The sequence below is a fragment of the Hippopotamus amphibius genome, chromosome X (genome assembly GCF_030028045.1).
Source record: "Hippopotamus amphibius kiboko isolate mHipAmp2 chromosome X, mHipAmp2.hap2, whole genome shotgun sequence".
NCBI classification, from domain to species: domain Eukaryota; kingdom Metazoa; phylum Chordata; class Mammalia; order Artiodactyla; family Hippopotamidae; genus Hippopotamus; species Hippopotamus amphibius.
The window spans coordinates 125,763,639-125,781,948 of NC_080203.1; the positions used below are offsets into that span (position 1 = coordinate 125,763,639).

General features: G+C 44.0%; 2 protein-coding genes across 2 annotated transcripts in view; one reads left to right on the plus strand and one right to left on the minus strand.

The window, feature by feature from the left end:
* Positions 1 to 7,737, minus strand: part of OFD1 (OFD1 centriole and centriolar satellite protein) — a 74,215-nt gene extending 66,478 nt beyond the window's left edge. Inside the window, exon 1 of the mRNA XM_057718365.1 lies at positions 7,733 to 7,737. The gene's annotated coding sequence lies outside the window, so the exon portion shown is untranslated. The remainder of the gene's footprint in view (positions 1 to 7,732) is intronic.
* Positions 40 to 12,830, plus strand: TRAPPC2 (trafficking protein particle complex subunit 2). Its single transcript, XM_057718371.1, has 5 exons — positions 40 to 190; positions 7,160 to 7,271; positions 9,816 to 9,959; positions 10,402 to 10,488; positions 11,738 to 12,830. Exons 2-5 carry the CDS (start codon positions 7,179 to 7,181, stop codon positions 11,834 to 11,836), a joined length of 423 nt encoding a protein of 140 aa, XP_057574354.1. The 5' UTR covers positions 40 to 190; positions 7,160 to 7,178; the 3' UTR covers positions 11,837 to 12,830.
* The last annotated feature ends 5,480 nt before the right edge of the window (positions 12,831 to 18,310 follow it).

The following is an 18,310-nucleotide window of genomic DNA, read 5'->3' on the forward strand; positions in this document are numbered from 1 at the left end:
CTAGTCTGGAGCGCTACTGCGCACGCGCTGGGCTGCGCAGCGCTGCGGCCGGAAGCTCCGCCTACTATCGCGAGAGCGCAACCACGGAGTCTCGCGAAGGCCGTCTCGGGAGTCCCTACGGAAACTGAGGAGCGCGGGTCTCTGCCGTGGGAACTGACTGGGTGTTTACGTTGCAGGCGTCTTGCCGCAGGTAGGGGATGGAGCTAGTGGGCGGCTGGCGCTCCGGGGCTCTGCGGGATGTCCCCGGCCCCGCGGGATCCGGGTGTTGGCCCTGTCTCTCCCCGCTGCCCCGGGCCGACTGAGCTCATCACAGCCCACTCAGCCAATCCACGATTCAACGTGGAAACGTTTGCCTCCTTGGGGGCTTTCTTTTCTTGTACCTTTCACTGGGTCATTCACCTCACCCCTGGTTTCTTAACCTCGGCACTATCGCCGTTTGGAGCCGGAAAATGCTCGGTTTTGGGGCTGTCCTGTGCACTGTCTGACGTTGAGCAGCATCCCTGGTTTCTCTACCCAGTAGCATGGCCCGCTCCCCGCCCCCCACCCCTCCCCCAGTTCTGACAAGCATGAATGTCTGTGGACATTGCCAAGTGCCCTCTGAGAGGTACACTCGCCCCTGGTTGAGCTCAACTTCGAGTACCCACCGTTGTGCGTACTGTGAAGATAAGTGAGCCGGGTCCCCAAGATGCTTAAATCTAATTTAAAAAGAAAAGGAACCAATCTTTTGAGAAGCAATAATGAAAACACTATAGCCAGAGAATTGGCTAAGAACCAAGATGTACTGTAGACTGGGTAAAGATTTTAGAAAAAGTGGTTGGGGATGGACATGAGCAGGCACATCTGTGAAAAGTGTGCCTTCATCAGGGCCTTGTTGGGTAGGATTTGAATGGTGGGCAAAAAGTATGAGAGGAAGGGGAGAAATTTTGAAAGGAATAAAAAAATTGGGACCCTTTGGAGAATAATGAGGCATCTGGCATGGCTCCAGAGCCCCATGCTGTGGGTATAAGGTATCTAAGTCCTATGAGGACAAAATTGGGCCAGTGTTGGCTTTGTGAACAGCACTGAAGAGCACAATGAATTTTCACCCCTGGCCGTGAAAGGCCTAGAGGATTTAAGAGGCATCAAGAGTGATAGAACTTCAATAGGAGGTAGAGAGCGTGTAGGTTGCTGTTGGGAAATACTTGGAGAATGAGATCTGGTTGGACTTTGAAAGATGAGTAAGGTTTACACATGGAATCAGAGAGAGTATTCCAGGCATAAAGAGAGAAAACAATCTGGAGTGGACACAATCAGTTGGGGAGAGAAAAAAAAAAAGTATACCAGTCCACTGTAGCCGAGGTAGAGCAATGAAGTTGAGAAAAGCTGAACAGAGCATCCTGGGATTAGGTTTTGGATACTGGTACTTGATAGCATTAAGGCTTTTGAGCAGAAGAGTGAGATGATGGAAAATGTTCTACGATGTGTTAATATGTTGCAAATACTGTTAAATAACACATCTGTGTCTGCAGACCCTCTTACCCACCTTTGGTGCCCAAATTGAATAGAATTAAATGTCCAAAAGCCAGCATATCCTCACTTATGGTGAGGTAGAGGAACTGCTTATAATATTAATAGGAGGGGATATGTGTATAAAAACAGATGATTGAACTTGGTGTACCCCCAAAAAATAATAAATAAAATTAAAAAATATATATTAATAGGAAAACGTCCTATTAGAGAACTATCAACAGTATTCATCCTGCTTATTGCAGTGGACACGTCTTGTGCCACACTAGGTTAGTCTTGCAGCCCCAGGTCTGTAGAACAACTGAAGCCACTGCTGTTGGGAGCACAGGAAAGTTTTCCAGAAGTTCCTCTGTAGCAGCTGTAAAGAGGTTTGCTATAAAAATGGGTGGTTTTGGAACTGGTGTCCATGAGTTGCTTGGAGGGGACTTCTAAGTTCATTGGGTTCATCCTCCCACTCTGACACTAGTGATCTTCCAGCCTCCTCTTACACAGTTCTAGTGAGTGGGGGTGGGGGATATTTCACAAAGCCACCTGCTAGTTAATTGTTACAAAGTTCTCAATTATATTACCCAAATGTCTTTCCATGTAACCTCAAAGAAGCAGCCCTAGGCTTGGCCTCTGGAACAATCTGGAATAAAGTCTGTCTAGTTCAGAGTTAGCAAATATTTGGCACTCCCGTAGGCACTGCCCTCTCCCAAACCCATAGCAGACGTGGGTAACTGATCACAGCAATCTTTCCCCCTGACCACCCTTAGTCTCAGAATCTTTCTCAGCACCAGTTCCTGGCCTTCACTGCCAGTTGATTTGAACGGGCTCACAGGAGGAAACCCATTTGCCATCCCTAGTCAAATCCCTTTCCATTAGATAGCATCATATTTAAACACTGAACCATACCCCACTGCCCCCACAAAAAAAAGGTCTCCCCCCCGCCCCCAGTTTAAACATCCCAGTTCCTTCAGTAGCTTTTGTCTTGTTTCCAGAGCATTCCCTAGCCTAGATGCCTCCCTCCTCCCAACACACACAGTTCAGAGTTAATGATCTTTTAAAAATGTGATTCCCAGAACTGAGTACGTTCCCCAGAGATGGTATTATTAGTGATGAGGACATCATCTCTTAATGCAGCCTGGAATTGCATTAGCTTTTTTGGCCACTGTATCACATTGCTGCCACAGATTGAGCTGGCAGTAAACGAAAACCGGTTCTCATAGATGAGCTGTTCTTACGCTAGGTTTCCCTTATCCTATTGTGCAGTTGATTTAAGCCCAAATACAGGAATTTATTTCAAATCCTTTTACATTCTGTCCTGTTCACATCACCTATTTCTCCTAGCCGTGAAGATCTTTAGAATCGTAACTTTAGCCTTATAATAAAATAAGTGCCCTTAGCATGTTATCTTTAGAATACTATCTCCTAGTAGTAAGGCACTCTTTTTGTCTAGGAAGTCACATTAAGTGACATAGTGTTGTCATAAAAGCTCCCAGCATGGTGTCTGACTGAAGACAGGCATTGAATACCTATTTCTATTGGTGTTTTAATCTCTTTGGAAGTACTGAGACTGGGAGATAAGCCTTTTTGTTTCTCAAAGTTGGAATAACAGTTACTGACCTCTGACCGCACAGATCTTTTCTGTTCCTGTGATTTCTCAAACGTCACTGACCAGTAGCTATATCATCAGTTGTTAACCCAACTGTTTCTTTAATATACCTATCTTGGGGTTCACAGCCTGCCTACCTCACTGCTTCCACACTTGCTGTGTGAAAAATCATTTGAGAAAACAAATTCAGCACACCTGTGTCCTGTGTTATTTATGTACCAGGTGCCTCAAGTAATTGACCTTTCTCCCTTGCTTTTTCCTTATGGTAGCCTAAAAGTCTTGTTTTTCTTAACATATTCCACACACTTCAGCTTGTTTGGGGCTTTTGCCCGTCTGATGCTAGCCTCACAGGTTTCCAGTCCCATTTTTTATGTTCGTTACTAGTTAGTGTCCTATGTTTTACATCCTATACATGGTCTCTTCGGGGAAGTCCAGAGCTCCTTGTTGATTTTAGTTGTCCCTCTCAAAAGCAGCTCAAGACACTCTAGCCACCACAGACAGCTGTTTTCACCCCAGATGGGAGCCCTGGCTCCCCTCCATTTAGCCAACAAGTCCTGCCCTTGTAAGGGATTTCTTCATTGGTACCTTAACAACTGTGGCAGCTTCTCACAAACATGCTGTTCATCACCCAGACACAGACTTCATCAGTCAGGCCCTAAGGGCCTTGGCGCTCGGAACTTTCAGAAGGTTTTCCTCCTTTGTTGAGGCTAATTACCCCACGCCTCTTGTTCCTGCATTCCCTTTCCTGTGTTCCAGCACCATGACCCCGCCGCCCCCCAACCCACACTGCCCAATGACAGCCCCCTCCTTGCAGGTCCATTCAGCAAGCATTGAGCACTTCTTATGTTTGGGGCTGTGTTAGGTGTAGGGGATACTTACTGCAAAAACCCAGCCGCTGTTCTCGTCCATACTCTCATCCCCATACTGCTCCGAGTCGCTTCACCTCGACACACCATTGCCCGCCCACCCCCCCACCCCCTCTTACGGGGCTCTGAAACCTGTGTCCCATGGGAAATAAACTCATTTTGTCCCCAGTCTCTACAGAATGCACCTTCTACCTTTTTGCTGACACTTCCTTAAGTATTTACTTTTTTCTTATACCTGCAGGTTTTTTCAGCTTTGACATGTTAGTTTCCTACTGCAGCTGTAACACATTACCACAAAATTTACTGACAGAAAACAATGCAAATTTATCATCTTACAGTTCTGTAGCATAGAAGTCCAACACGGGTCTCACTGGGCTCAAGTCCCTTCTGGAGGCTCTCGGAAAGAATCTGTTTCTTTGTCCTTTGCAGCTTCTAGAGGCCACCCGAGTTTCTTGGTGCATGGCCGCTTCCTCCATCCTCAAAACCAGCAACGCTGTGTCTCCGTGGCGATCCTCCCACAGCCACGCTTCCACGTGACTTTCCTCTGGGGCTGCCCTCTTCCACTTTTACAGAGCCTTGTTATTACATTGGACCCACCTGAGTAGGCCCAGGATCCTCGCCCTATCTGAAGATCAGCTGATGAGCAGCCTTAGTTCTATCTGCAGCCTTAATGCCCTTTGCCATGTATTGAATGGACTAACATGCACAGGTTCCCAAGATTAGGATGTGGACATCTTGGGGGTTGGGGGAGCTATTCTGGCTACCACCACACGTTCAAAATTGACCTGTTTATTTTCAGCCCTCTTTCTTCCCTTTCTTATTTCCTTTCTCAGTGAAGAGCTTCATCATCTTGATATTCTGCTTGATCACCTCTGCCCGACATTTTGGAAACATCCTTGATTCTTCCCGCAGCTCCCCAGTTTAATCCATTTCCAAGCTCTGTGTAACTACCTCCACACCTCGAGACTTTGGAGACACTTAAAGGGCCCCTATTTCAGGTGATGGAAAGATTGAGCAGGTGTAGATCATCTCCATCCTCACAGAAAGTTCTGTATAACACAGCACGGAATTCCAGAGTATGTCCCACCTCTGCTCACCACCTAGGCACAGAAGCCCCAAGTATTAAATGATTGTGGACGTTCCCTGGGAGGATGTGTCTCAGAACCGAGACAAAGTGGTTATGTTCTCCCACAGCTTCCTTTTCTTCCACTACACCTTTCAGCTTTTCCTTGTCAGAATGGAATCGAGAGCTGCATCCCTTCTTCAGCAGTGTGTGAAATCACGTGATTGGCAGCTCCGGTTCTGTGTAGCTGAGTAGTTTGTGATCAACCCTTTATGCAGTATTTCCTGCAGTTCCCTGTTTATCCTCACGCTGTTCTTAGCACGTGCTTTTCTCCCAGACACGGGTCTCCATATAGGGGTGAGTGGATTTGGGAGAAGAGGGGAGGAGGATAATCTTCCTTATACATATATTGTTTTCTGCTGCTGCTTAAATGTGTGTAGGGGGAGAAGTATCTTCCTTACAGTATTTTTTCTTTCCTGCTGCTGCTGCTTAAATATTTGTGCTGAAGAAAGTAAGCCCTTCCCTTGGCAGACTCCAGCTATGAGACCTATTCCAGCAAGAATGAATGATGTCATTTTAGGCTCCCATCCCTCATTTGTGCTTGAGAATTACTGCCAGTTCTCCTAATTTTGCAGAGCTTTTGTATCATTCCTGCCTTTCTTTGTTGCCCAGTTTTACTATTTGGGTCTTTTTCTCATTTCCCCCTTTTTCTGCAAAGGGCCAGATGGTCTCTGTGGCGACCACCCCACTCTGTCATTGTAGGGCAGAAGCAGCCTTAGACGGTAGTGAGAGGCCACACCAGGCCAGATTGAGCCCGCAGGCTGTAGTGTGTCAACCGCTGCCCCAAATAACCCTTTAAATCCAACTCACTTCATCATGCCACAAGAGTCTCCTATCTGCCTTTTCTTCCAGTCACAGCCTTCCAATTCCAGAGTGAAAAGTGCCATCTGTGCCCTGATTTCCTCTACAAAATGTTCTATTCATCAGGAAATACATCTCAGATGTCTTCAGATTTTGTCACATGGAAGTCCCAGTGAGGCTTGATGAGCCCTGGGTTCTGACACACCTTACTGTACGCTCCCAGCTAAGCAGATCCCCACCCCACAAGGAGGCCTTCCTAGGCCCTGCAGCTCCATATACCTGCGCTTCTGTTGCTACAGCGAGACGTGAACCTGGCTTTGTCTGATTCCAAACACCTTGTACAAAAAATACGTACATAAATCCGTCCGCCTGTCTGTCCATCCATCCATGCAGGTTTTGATTGTGCTAAAAGCCAGAGAATCACTGATTTCTCCCCCACCACCCCACTTTCTCTTAGTTTTATTCCTTTAACAAACCTATTAACCCTAGCTCCAAGACCTCTTAATGCTCCACAATGTCTTCCTTTTGGATTATGATTTCATCTTTTCTAGAGTACAAAACTGTTTCTTCCTCTCATAAGTGGTGTTTGAAGAGGCCTATCACAGGCTCTTTTATGTGCAGAGTGACATTCATAGCATAGACCCTTCAGGTGGGAAGAAGACAAGTACCACACAGTCTGTAGATGACTGCTCTAGGAGCTCTCCTTTCTGTAAATGACATGCGCTAGAGTGGTTTTTAGCTTCCTCGGAAGCATCCTTCCTGAAAATTTCTAAGGCAAACCAGTTATTCCCTAATCAGAACCCAGGTGTTAGCACCAATGCTAACTGGTCCAGTCCAAGTTTAAGCCAGCTTACCCTAAACGTTCCACACTTTCAGATCATGAGAATGTTGTTTTTTTTTGTTTGTTTTGTTTTTTGTTTTAGCTCTTTATTGGAGTATAATTGCTTTACACTGTTGTGCCAGTTTTTGCTGTACAACAAAGTGAATCAGCTGTGAGAATGTTGGTTTTATGATTTCATATTAGAGGTCTTTCCAGTTTCCCTGTGAAAATGTTGTAGTTGATTCTCCAGGACATATCACAGGTAAATAATTTGTATCATCCAAAAGTCATGTATCTGCGGTGGAATATTGGAAAGCATGCCAAGCTTAGGGGCCACCTCCTCTACAATTCAGGTTTAAGTTTAAAAAAAAAAAATGGAGGTCTTCAGTTCCTGGTTTTTGGTTTTCAGTACTGAGTACTAAAAATATGTATTATTTTCATTTAATTAGGAATTATATATTGAAGACAATGTCTGGAAGCTTCTACTTTGTCATTGTTGGTCACCACGATAATCCAGTTTTTGAAATGGAGTTTTTGCCAGCTGGAAAAGCAGAGTCCAAAGTGCGTATGGAAACTTAAGAAATTCCCTAACAATTGTTCTGTTGTTGTAACGATAATGGTGTGACATGATTTTAGAACTGAAGAGATCTGGACAAATGAGGTAACTACAAACCCAGCACCACTAAATGAGCCTTGCTTTGCAGTCCCAGAGGTTGATAGAAGCCAGCTAGGAGCGTCCTCTGAATTGTTTGTTCATGCTCTAATTCAGCACACACTTAACACGTACTAGCAGGATGCCCTGGGTCTCCTCTCCCTGGTCATCAGTTCCGTGTCACCCGCTGTGAAGGCAGCTACTTGAGCTCATAGAAACATAGCTCACCTGCAGTGGGTCTGCAGGAGCAGGTGCTGCTGCCCTGAAATGCCAGGAAAGCCCCTTCTGTCCCTGTGAATCACCCTTGTCAGCAGGACGTATGTGCTAGATCCACTTATCCCTGAGAGGGTTAAAACAGACCCCGACTTACATGTCTTCCTGCTGCCTCTGAGACGGCTGCCTTTTTCAGCGACCTCTGCACAGCACCCACTGGCCGCATGGTACCCTTGTGCTCTCCTCCCCGGTGACGCCACCTAACTCTGTTGTCAAGAGTGGTTCCAGAAAAACAAGCTTCAAGAACATGTTGCCACTGAGAGTAAACAGAGCTGTAGACTCTTGGGATGAGAATAGCTGGTCCCTTCCATCTCCCCGTACAAGTCCATGTTCCGAATAAATTGCTGACCGGTTATGCTGTGTTTCTCCCAACCTCCATTAGTTGTGATGTGTAATGTCCAGTGTAAGACACTTTTCAACTATTCAGATCTTGCCACTAAAATATGATAGAAATGCAAGGTATTATCCTAGCAGGTGTTGCTACATTATTTTCCCATGTTCACATGAGCACACTGCTCATTAAAACTTAGATGTGAGGCATCCCTGCAGCAATAGCTGCTTTGTGTGGTATACAGCTACTTATATATAGTTTTTCTTTCACTCCAGAGGCCTTGTGGTAGGCAAAGCAGTGCATGGAAAAATAGTGCCACGTGACTTGATCTTAGTTCTTTCTCCTGCTACCATTCACCTTTGTAAACCATTTCTACAGTTTTCTTCTAATCTCTCAAGATTGATCATAAATGTAAAGGAAAACACTGCTGTGAGCCAGACAAAACACATCCATTTCTCTGAGGATTAAATTAGCTTCATCACAGTGCTGTGAGTGAAGTATAAACATGCTTTACCTGTGCAAGGGGTTCCAGGGCAACTGGCAGCCCAGTCACATCAACAGCCTCCTCAGCAAGGAAGTTATATTTGTTCCTAGGGCTGCCGTCACAGAGTACCAGAAACTGCGTACCTTAGAACAACAGAAATGTCTTGTTCTCACAGTTGGGGAGGCCAGAAGTCTGACATCAAGCTGTTGGCAGGGCCCTGCACATCCAGGGATGCTAGGGAAGGTCTGTTCCAGGCCTTTCTTCCAGCTTCTGGCAATTCTTGGTTTGTGGCCACAGAATTCCATTCTTCATGTACGCTTCTCCCTGGGTGCATGACTGTCTCCAGATTTCCCCCTTTTATAAATACATCAGTCATTGAATTAGGGACCCACTCGACCGTAAGCATGACCTCATGGTAACTTATTACATCTGCAGTGACCCCCTTTCCAAATACAGCCACATTCCAAGGTACTGAGAGTTAGGACTGCAACATAGGAATCGGGGAAGGGGGTACAAATTCAACTTTAACAGGGGTGTTCTTTGAAAAATGCACTTTGAAAGTAAGAATCCCACGGGAGTGAGACTGCATTCTTGGTTGTGAATTCCCTCTCCACATTCTGGTGGAACAGTCCTACTTTTTCAGTTACGCCTTTTCTGCCCATGAAAAGGACACTCCTGGCTTTCACAGGAGTGCCTCACACTATTGGCACAGGTGACTGCACACAGTTGGGGTTGAGCCTAGCCGCCTGCCACCCCCAAGTCCCCTGCCATGTGAGTTCCCTACACCTCAAGGCGGACTGTGCCAGGCTGTCTCCACTGGTCACCAAGTATCACGGCACCTAAAGCCCCGCCTCATACCCCCACCCCCACCCGAGGCCTGTGTCAGCAGCTCTCCTCACCGCCTCCTTAGCCCAACCTACCTTTTTTCCTGTCTTCCTCGAAAAAGATGTGAGCTTCTTGAAAGCAGGAAAGCAGGATCTGAGCTGGGCAGGGGGGGCTGGAGAAAAATTAAGAAAAGAAAGTAGAATCTACTTTTTTTTAATGTAGTACCCTTTTTTCACATGCTTAAATAGTTACAGAACTTGCTAACTTCCTTCTTGCGAAATTTTAAAATATCCATAGTTTCTTGAACACATTTAATAAGTAACTGGCTGTTTCTATTTATCGAGTTTTAGATACCAGATTGGAAAATAGTATGAAAACATTGAAGACCTTTGTAAGTCTCATGACAGTAATGATCCGAAGTAAAAGCAGAAAGCTTCCCCCCACCCGCCATGAGAAAGCTGTGTCTAGAATTTGCAGAGGGTGTGGCTGTTCTTGACACTTTATGGAAATGTTAATCTGGTGCTGCTTGCTGTCACCTAGGATGATCACCGCCATCTGAACCAGTTCATAGCTCATGCTGCTCTCGACCTCGTAGATGAGAACATGTGGCTGTCCAACAACATGTACTTGAAGACGGTGGACAAGTTCAATGAGTGGTTTGTTTCAGCATTCGTCACTGCGGGTCATATCCTTACCTGTTTAATAAAGCACTCTAACGAAAGGTTGGGGTAACAAACTAGACCAGTGTGGGACCCTGATGCCGGGTTCTGAGTCTGTGGACTGCAAAGTGTTAGATAAAAATTACCACTTACAGGGCTTTTATTTTTTTAGGGGAAAAAACTCACCTTTTGTTTAACAGGTAACTTTAAAACCAAGTCTCATATATAAAATTAAGGTTTATCTGAACCTTATTATCAAGGGTGATTTTATTTTGTAGTTATTTTCTAACTTAAAGATTATGTTCTCTTCAAGATAAAACTAACCTAACTTTGAACCTAAGGTGAACTTATGGATTCACCTTTCCCATCGCAAAATACACTGCATGTGACTCATTTGAAGAATATTGTTATCAACTGATCGCTTTTCAGTTTTCATTTCTAAAGAAGATTATACCTTAATTGTTTCACATATGAGGTTTATTATGCTGCATGACGTCAGGCAAGAAGACGGAATAAAGAACTTCTTTACTGATGTCTACGATTTATACATAAAGGTATAGTATGTTCTGTACCTTGTAAAATCTGATTGTAAGAGATTCCAACTTTGGCAGGACACTGGCCTGTTGAAGCAGCCCCCTTAGACTGCACAGTTCTCCACTCAGCTGAGCTCTCCCCCAGCAGGACTGCTCCTGGCAGCTCCCTCACCAGGCAGGCCTCCACCACCAGCTTAACACATATTCAGGACAACAGCTCGTAGTTATTTTTGAATCAGTTTTATTCTCCCCCTTTTGGTGCATATAGTTGATTTTATGAGGGAGCCCTAAAGAGAGAGACAAAAGCAGTCTGTTTATAAGGGAAGTTGCTTCATAATTTTAATCTAAAATGTTTTCCATCTACTTAACAAGTAAGTTACAATGCAATGAATGTCGATCATAGACTGGTAGGAAGTGATTCACATATTATCAAAGTCACTCAAGGAGAAAGGGGCCACTTGCACATCTTGATACTTAATTGGAAAAAATTAAATAGTAATAAGATGTGAGTGGTTAAACTGCAGTGCTAACAGTATATTCTTAATTTAAATGTTCTTATTTGGACAAGACTTTTTTGCATATCAGCAGAATTTACAATCAATATTCCTAGTGAGAAGTAGCAAGTAAGAATATTTAGCCCTCTTATACAGATGGACAACATCAAGTGATTAAGGTATAAAAGCTGGTAACTCCTCATTTGTGATTCATCCAGTACTAATTTTCCCTCACACGTATTATGATATACTCATTACATTATCTGAGAAACTGACCACTCACCTTGTGTTAAAGGAGAATATTAAAAACCTGATTGTTAAAAAACTACCACACAAGAGTAACTTTTAAAAGCAGTGTGGTACAACTTTTTCTTTCACTCCGAGCATGTGGCAGATTTTTTGTGTGTTTTATACAGCCAAAGGGCCTTTCGGATGAACCCATATCTTGATAATGAACATGAGTATAGTTGTATTTCACACACAGGGTGGATCCCAGGAGTTGGTTTTGCTCACACAGGCAGCACTTAACCATACATGCCACCATGGGTTTTGCCGCAGGTACTCCCCTTAAACACCAAGACAGAAATTCCCTTAAGGGGATGTTAATATTTAACAGTGGAACATCATTGAAACTTAAAAATGTGGTCTTCAGACTTTTGTTTTGAATGTCGTTAATGACTTAATTTAAAACTTTAAAATATTTTCCTTTTAGAGACCTATCATTTGTCAGCTTTTTTACTTTGACAAGCGCACCTTAATATTTTCTTCTCTTCTAGTTTGCAATGAATCCATTTTATGAACCCAATTCTCCTATTCGATCAAGCGCGTTTGACAGAAAAGTTCAGTTTCTTGGGAAGAAACACCTTTTAAGCTGAATGCAAAAACTTCAGAAGAAAACAATGTCACTACAATGGGGTATACTCAGGAATGTGTACATTGTAAGTAACGATTAAATAGCATGGGAAAGTTTTACTTGTAGTCTCAATTTATCTAAACGTAATGAAATTGCTTTCATATTTAAAAATAGTACATTCAGTTTCTTACGATTATCAACAGATTGATATTTGCTTGTGAACAGTGTTATTTATAACGAGCTCTTTAATTGGTAATCTTGAAATCTTTTTATTTTAAAAACTGAGAATAAGCTTTTGACTTTCCATTCAGATAGCTTGATCTTTATGTAAGAATCCAGAACCAAATGTCATTGTCAAGATTTGGTAGGCAAATTTAAAACTGAAAGCTTCTGCAGTAGAGAATGGGCTCATCTATACATCTAGAGATGTTATAAAAATGTATAGGCAGTATACACAGCACCGCCCAAGAAACCGGAGCAGACAGCTTTGCAGTGCCAAATGCCACAGGCCTGCCCCTGTCAGAGACCAGGAACAGTGAGCCTGCTGTAATTCTAGAATCCTGGATCCCTGTTTGTAAAGTGGGAAGCTTGGACCAAAGTGACACGTATGTTCTTATGTTCCCTTTCCCTCAGATAGTAAACTAAAGATTAAGTGAGCCTGTTGATAGCTGTACTAGTAAAAAGTTGTAAGGCAGTTTTAGAATTGTAAACAAAGAAAAGCTTGCATCACATCGACACTTGCACTCTTGGCTGTTTAGGCTGTATACCGGAGAGCGCAGGAGTGGCCTCTTTTATACTCTAATAGCGTAGAATCTTACAGTAAATCAGTAAATGCCCACTGAAAAGCAAGTAATATAACCAGGTATTTTCTGTGCTAATTGTGAGCACTTGAAGAATTTTGTTCCATTCTGAATAACCTGAGCAAGTAATTCTAAGTTTGGTCTTGTATCTTTGTGTGAAGTTGCTACCATAATTTTTTACCCTATTTATTTGATTTCCTAAATAAAGATGTTTGTCCAAGATTTTGGAAGTTCAATATCGAAATTTTTTTTTTTTTTTGGCCGCGCTGTGCAGCTTGGGGGATCTTAGTTCCCTGACCAGGGATCAGACCCCAGCCCTGGCAGTGAAAGCATGAGCCCTAACCACTGAACCGCCAGGGAATTCCCAATATTGAATTTTTTAAAGTGCTGCTCACCCCACCACTACTACCATTTTAGTCCTGTTTCCCCTGATGAAAGTCTTCAAACTAACATATATCGTAACTCATTTTACAGATTTCAGATCGCCTCAAACTAGCTGCCAGAGTTTTGAGAGCAGAAAAAGATACTCAGCTAGAAATCCAGGAGTAATGTCTGACATGCTCATTGGAAAGACCCGCACATTCACTTACTGTATATAGTTTGCTCTGCCCTCAATGAGCGTATAATGCAGAGGCGTGGTGTTTAAGCAGGAAGTTGTAGGGCGAAGAGGTTCAGATCCCGGCTCAGCCACACAACAGCGGTGCCCTGCAAATAGCCTTGTCACCAGGCTTGTGACAGAGAGATGGGAACAAGTAACACAGGCCCTGTGGAAGTAGATCACGGTAGTTAAGTAGCAGATTTCACGTACGACTGCCTCTTTGAAGGAGCGTGAAGGCAGATCCAGCGATAAGCACAGGAGTGGGTAGGACCTCAAAGGTGGGCCGCGCTGGGAAAGCCAGTGGGCACGTGGATAGGACAGCTGAACGGATGGAACCAGGACTGGTGTAAGGGGAAAACTAGGGGCCAATCATTAGGAAAGCAAAAGAAAGCAAAAAAAAAAAAAAAGCAAAAGAGCCGGCAAAACTCAGATCTGGTAGTAGGTGCTGTCACCTAAAGTTCTGGAACACAAGACCAACTGGGGGACATCAGTAGCACCCTGGGCATCAGGCTCCACTGAGCACACGCAGCTCAGCATTAAACCTGTAATCTACATTAGCACTCCCAAAGTGATCCAAATAAAATGCACAAATTGGGTTCGGTCCTCTTTGATCACCTAGGATGCTTCAGCGGTGGCCATGTTCTCCATGTACGTAGAGACCATCGGTCTCTCCTCCACCCTGCTACACCCATGTCCTTTCACTTTATGGTCACGAAAGCACCTTCTGGTTGACAGTCCATGGTGGTAACTTCTCAGAATCCACTGACTACACAGATCCTCTTTTCTACCTAACACTTCCCTGCCCCACAAGCCGCTGACACTGTGGAACTGGCATCACCGGGTCATGCTATTAAAGTGCAAGCTTACACAAGGTTTTACAAAAATGTAAAACACCAGGTTTTAAAACAGGATATGTTTTAACTTCAACTAGGGAGTTTTTCTCAAGGGGGACGGTGACAAAAACATTAAGTCATTGACGAATGTGCACTTTTCCATTTTCCACGTGTCACATTATAATTGCTACATCGACTGTCAAATGTACATCCGTCCATCCTCCCAAGTTCAGTAGTTTGCCTTTTTCTTAACCCTGAACTCTGTCTCAAAGGCTTTACATCTACAGACAGCACGAAAGCACCCATCATCACAAAACTGGCCATGGGGCCTGTAACACTGGGGCCCCTGATCCTGAACAGGAAGATGCAGGCCCCAGTTCTCCCCTCCCACCTGCTCCCTCAGGGTTCTGCAGCTGCTCCCACCCCTCCTGCCACCAGTCACCTGCTTTGCTCCACATCTCTCACTTTTTCCCCATTTCTCATCTTTGTGTAATAATACCAGCCAATCAAAGCCCCTTTTACTTTCCTAAACAAAAGAACCCGATTTCCAGCTACCTTTTGCTGCTGTCTGAAGAGCTCTCCCGTCAGTGAGTTGTTGTTGCTGTGAAGGCTGAAGCTATTCAGTCAGGTCCTGTTCCTCCTCCTCTCGTCCCATTTCAGTACTGGATTTGGACAGTTAGTCTCTGTTCACCAGGTCCCTTTAAGTCATGCTATGAAGCTGGATTACTCTCCCTTCCATCAGCCCATCTTTACACACATGAAGATATGGTCCTTTCATCTTTTTTTTTTGCCACCCAGCTCTAGATCTCTGGAATGACAACTAATCTAATCCCTGAATATTTAGCTGAAAAAAAGGTTACTGAAAAGATACTAAAAAGTTTACGAAAACCACTAAGGTATTAGTTAAATCTATACAAGTATCAAAATTATACGTTTTGTAACTACCTGCCTACACACACGTAATGGGCTGAAGTGTGTCCCCCCAAAATTCATGTTCAACAGGCCTAGACCCCAGTCCCTCAGAACGTGACTATGTTTGGAGACAGAGCCTTTAAAGAGGTAATGTGAATTGAAAAGCTGCTCAACATCACTATTAGAGAAATGCAAATCAAAACTACAATGAGGTATCACCTCACACCGGTTAGAACGGCCATCATCAGAAAATCCACAAACAGTAAATGCTGGAGAGGGTGTGGAGAAAAGGCAACGCTCTTGCACTGTTGGTGGGAATGTAAATTGATACAGCCACTATGGAGAACAGTATGGAGGTTCCTTGAAAAACTAGAGTTACCATATGACCCAGCAATCCCACTCCTGGGCATATACCCAGAGAACACCATAATTCAAAAAGATGCATGCACTCCAATGTTCATTGCAGCACTATTTACAATAGCCAGGACATGGAAGCAACCTAAATGTCCATCAACAGATGAATGGATAAAGATGTGGTACATATATACAATGGAATATTACTCAGCTGTAAAAAGGAACGAAATTGGGACATGTGTAGAGACATGGATGGACCTAGAGACTGTCATACAGAGTGAAGTGAGTCAGGAAAAGAAAAACAAATATATATTAACACATATATGCGGAATATAAAAGAATGGTACAAATCAACCGGGTTGCAAGGCCGAAATAGAGGCACAGATGTAGAGAACAAACATACAGACACCATGTGGGGAAAGCGACAGTGGGGGGATGAATTGGGAGATTGGGATTGCCATATATACATTACTAATAAGAAAAAAAGTATCAAATTGTATACTTTAAATATATGCAGTTTATTGTACGTCAATTGTATCTCAATAAAAGTTCTTAAAGAAAAAAAAAAAAGAGGTAATGTGAGTTAAAATGAGCCCATTAGGGTGGTCCCTTAATCCAATCTCACTGGTGTTCTTGTTTAAGAGGAGGAAATTTGGACACAGAAACGGGGTGTGGAGGTAGGGGAAGTGCTGTGTGAAGAGGAAAGGTCCCCTGCAAGCCATGGAGGACTAAGGAAAATCTAAACCTATCAACACCTGGACCTTAGACTTCTAGACTCCAGAACCGTGAGAAAAGAAATCCCCATTGTTCAAATCACCTGGTCCGCGTGTTCTTACAACAGCCCTAGCAAACTAACACAATATGCTTTCCTTATTTATCAATACTAAAAATCTAGATGGATACCCAAGAAACTGACACACAGCTACCTCCACGGGCAGGAACTCGGTGGCAAGGGTAGATTATCTGCCCCTTGTGCCTTATAATTTTCAACCATGTGAGTTTATTGTCTATTCAAATAAAACAAAAAATTTACGCCTAATATCCACTGGTGACCAAGGTGTGGAAAACTGACAGTTTATTTATTTATTTATTTATTTATGTATTTATTATTTTATTGGCTGTGTTGGGTCTTTTTTTGGTCTTTTTTTGCTGTGCGCGGGCTTTCTTCTTAGTTGCAGTGAGTGGGGGCTACTCTGTTGCGGTGCGCGGGCTCGTCATTGCTGTGGCTTCTCTTGTTGCACAGCACGGGCTCTAGGCGTGTGGGCTTCAGTAGTTGCAGCACATGGGCTCAAGAGTTGTGGCTCACGGGCTCTAAACCACAGGCTCAATAGTTGTGGCGCACGGGCTTTGTTGCTCCGCGGCATGTGGGATCTTCCTGGAGCAGGGATTGAACCCATGTCCCCTGCACTGGCAGGCGGATTCTCAACCACTGCGCCACCTAGGAAGCCCAAAAACTGACACTTTAATATACTACTGGTAGCTAGCTATCAGTAGAGAAAGGTATGAATAAACTGTTAGACATCCTTGCAGCAAATAAATGAGGTAGGTATACTATAATGGGAATATATCCAGAAAGATTAAAAGGGCAAGTCACAAAACAACAGGTATACTTGATTTAAAATAAAGCAAGTCCCCTAGAGAAAAAAACAAAAGGAATATATAATATACACTAATTTGTCAATGGTGGATTCCTTTTTTTAAAAAATTTATTGACTGTGTTGTGTCTTCGTTGCTGCACATGGGCTTTCTCTAGTTGTGGTGAGCGGGGGCTACTCTTCATTGTGGTGCATGGGCTCCTCGTTGCGGTGGCCTCTTGCTGCGGAGCACAGGCTCTAGGTGTGCGGGCTTCAGTAGCTGCAGCACACAGGCTCAATAGTTGTGGCTCACGGGCTTAGTTGCTCCAAGGCACGTGGGATCTTCCCACAGCAGGGCTAGAACCCATGTCTCCTGCATTGGCACGTGGATTCTTAACCACTGTGCCACCTAGGAAGTCCCTTTTTTTTTTTTAATTTTTTTAATTAATTATTTTGGCTGCGTTGGGTCTGTTGCTGCGCGCAGGCTTTCTCTAGTTGCAGCAAGCCGGGGCTACTCTTCATTGCGGTGCGAGGGCTTCTCATTGCAGTGGTTTCTCTTTGTTGTGGAGCATGGGCTCGAGGCTTCAGTAGTTGCGGCATGTGGGCTCAGTAGTTGTGGCGCATGGGCTTAGTTGCTCTGCAGCACGTGGAATCTTCCTGGACCAGGGATCAAATCCATGTCCCCTGCATTGGCAGGTGGATCCTTAACCACCATGCCACCAGGGAAGTCCTCCTATTGTTTTTTTGAATGGAGGATTATAGTTGGGGAGGGGGCCCACACAGGCGTGGAATTGATTATAAATAATAAAAACTATCTCTCTCTAACCTGAGAGTACAGAGACTTAATTTTCCCAAATTTAAAATGTGAAAATGTTTTGCTTATAGCCAAATTGTCTGTTTTGTTAGGAAATTAGCCTTTCAAAAGCTTAGCTTACTGTAATGATATTCTTTGTCAGTGGTTCCCAAGGAGTGGGGCCAGGGAGAGAAATATCTCTATCTAGCGGTTCCAAAGTATACTCCCCCCCCACAGGACAACCCACACACACACAAAAAAAGCATGTCCCTTGATAACCCACTACTCCACAGCTGAGGGTGCTGCCCTCACTAACACGTAGTCCAGGCATCAGCATGCCTCTGCAGGATGAGATCAGCATGAATGGCGCAGCACATGAACTCTACCCACAAAAGACCACAATTTGCTTTATCAGTAAGTCTGGTCATTGCAGCAGAATGACAACGAATCTCCTTGAGACCAAATCACTAAACCAAGTTCAGTGACGGAGAAGACACTGAATAATACATGACCATATAAAGATGTCTTCTTCATTGATCCTCACGCGAAGTACAATCCAGAAGTAATATTTCCTCTCCAAGAGTGATAAAGCTGGCTTCTGGGCTGAAACGGGGGCAGCACACGTGTGGCAT

Coding starts and splice junctions, on each gene's coding strand:
- TRAPPC2 (XM_057718371.1), top strand. CDS start 7,179: ATGTCTGGAAGCTTCTACTTTGTCATTGTTGGTCACCACGATAATCCA. Junction 7,272..9,815: donor CTGGAAAAGCAGAGTCCAAA/GTGCGTATGGAA, acceptor GCTGTCACCTAG/GATGATCACCGCCATCTGAA. Junction 10,489..11,737: donor TCTACGATTTATACATAAAG/GTATAGTATGTT, acceptor CTTCTCTTCTAG/TTTGCAATGAATCCATTTTA.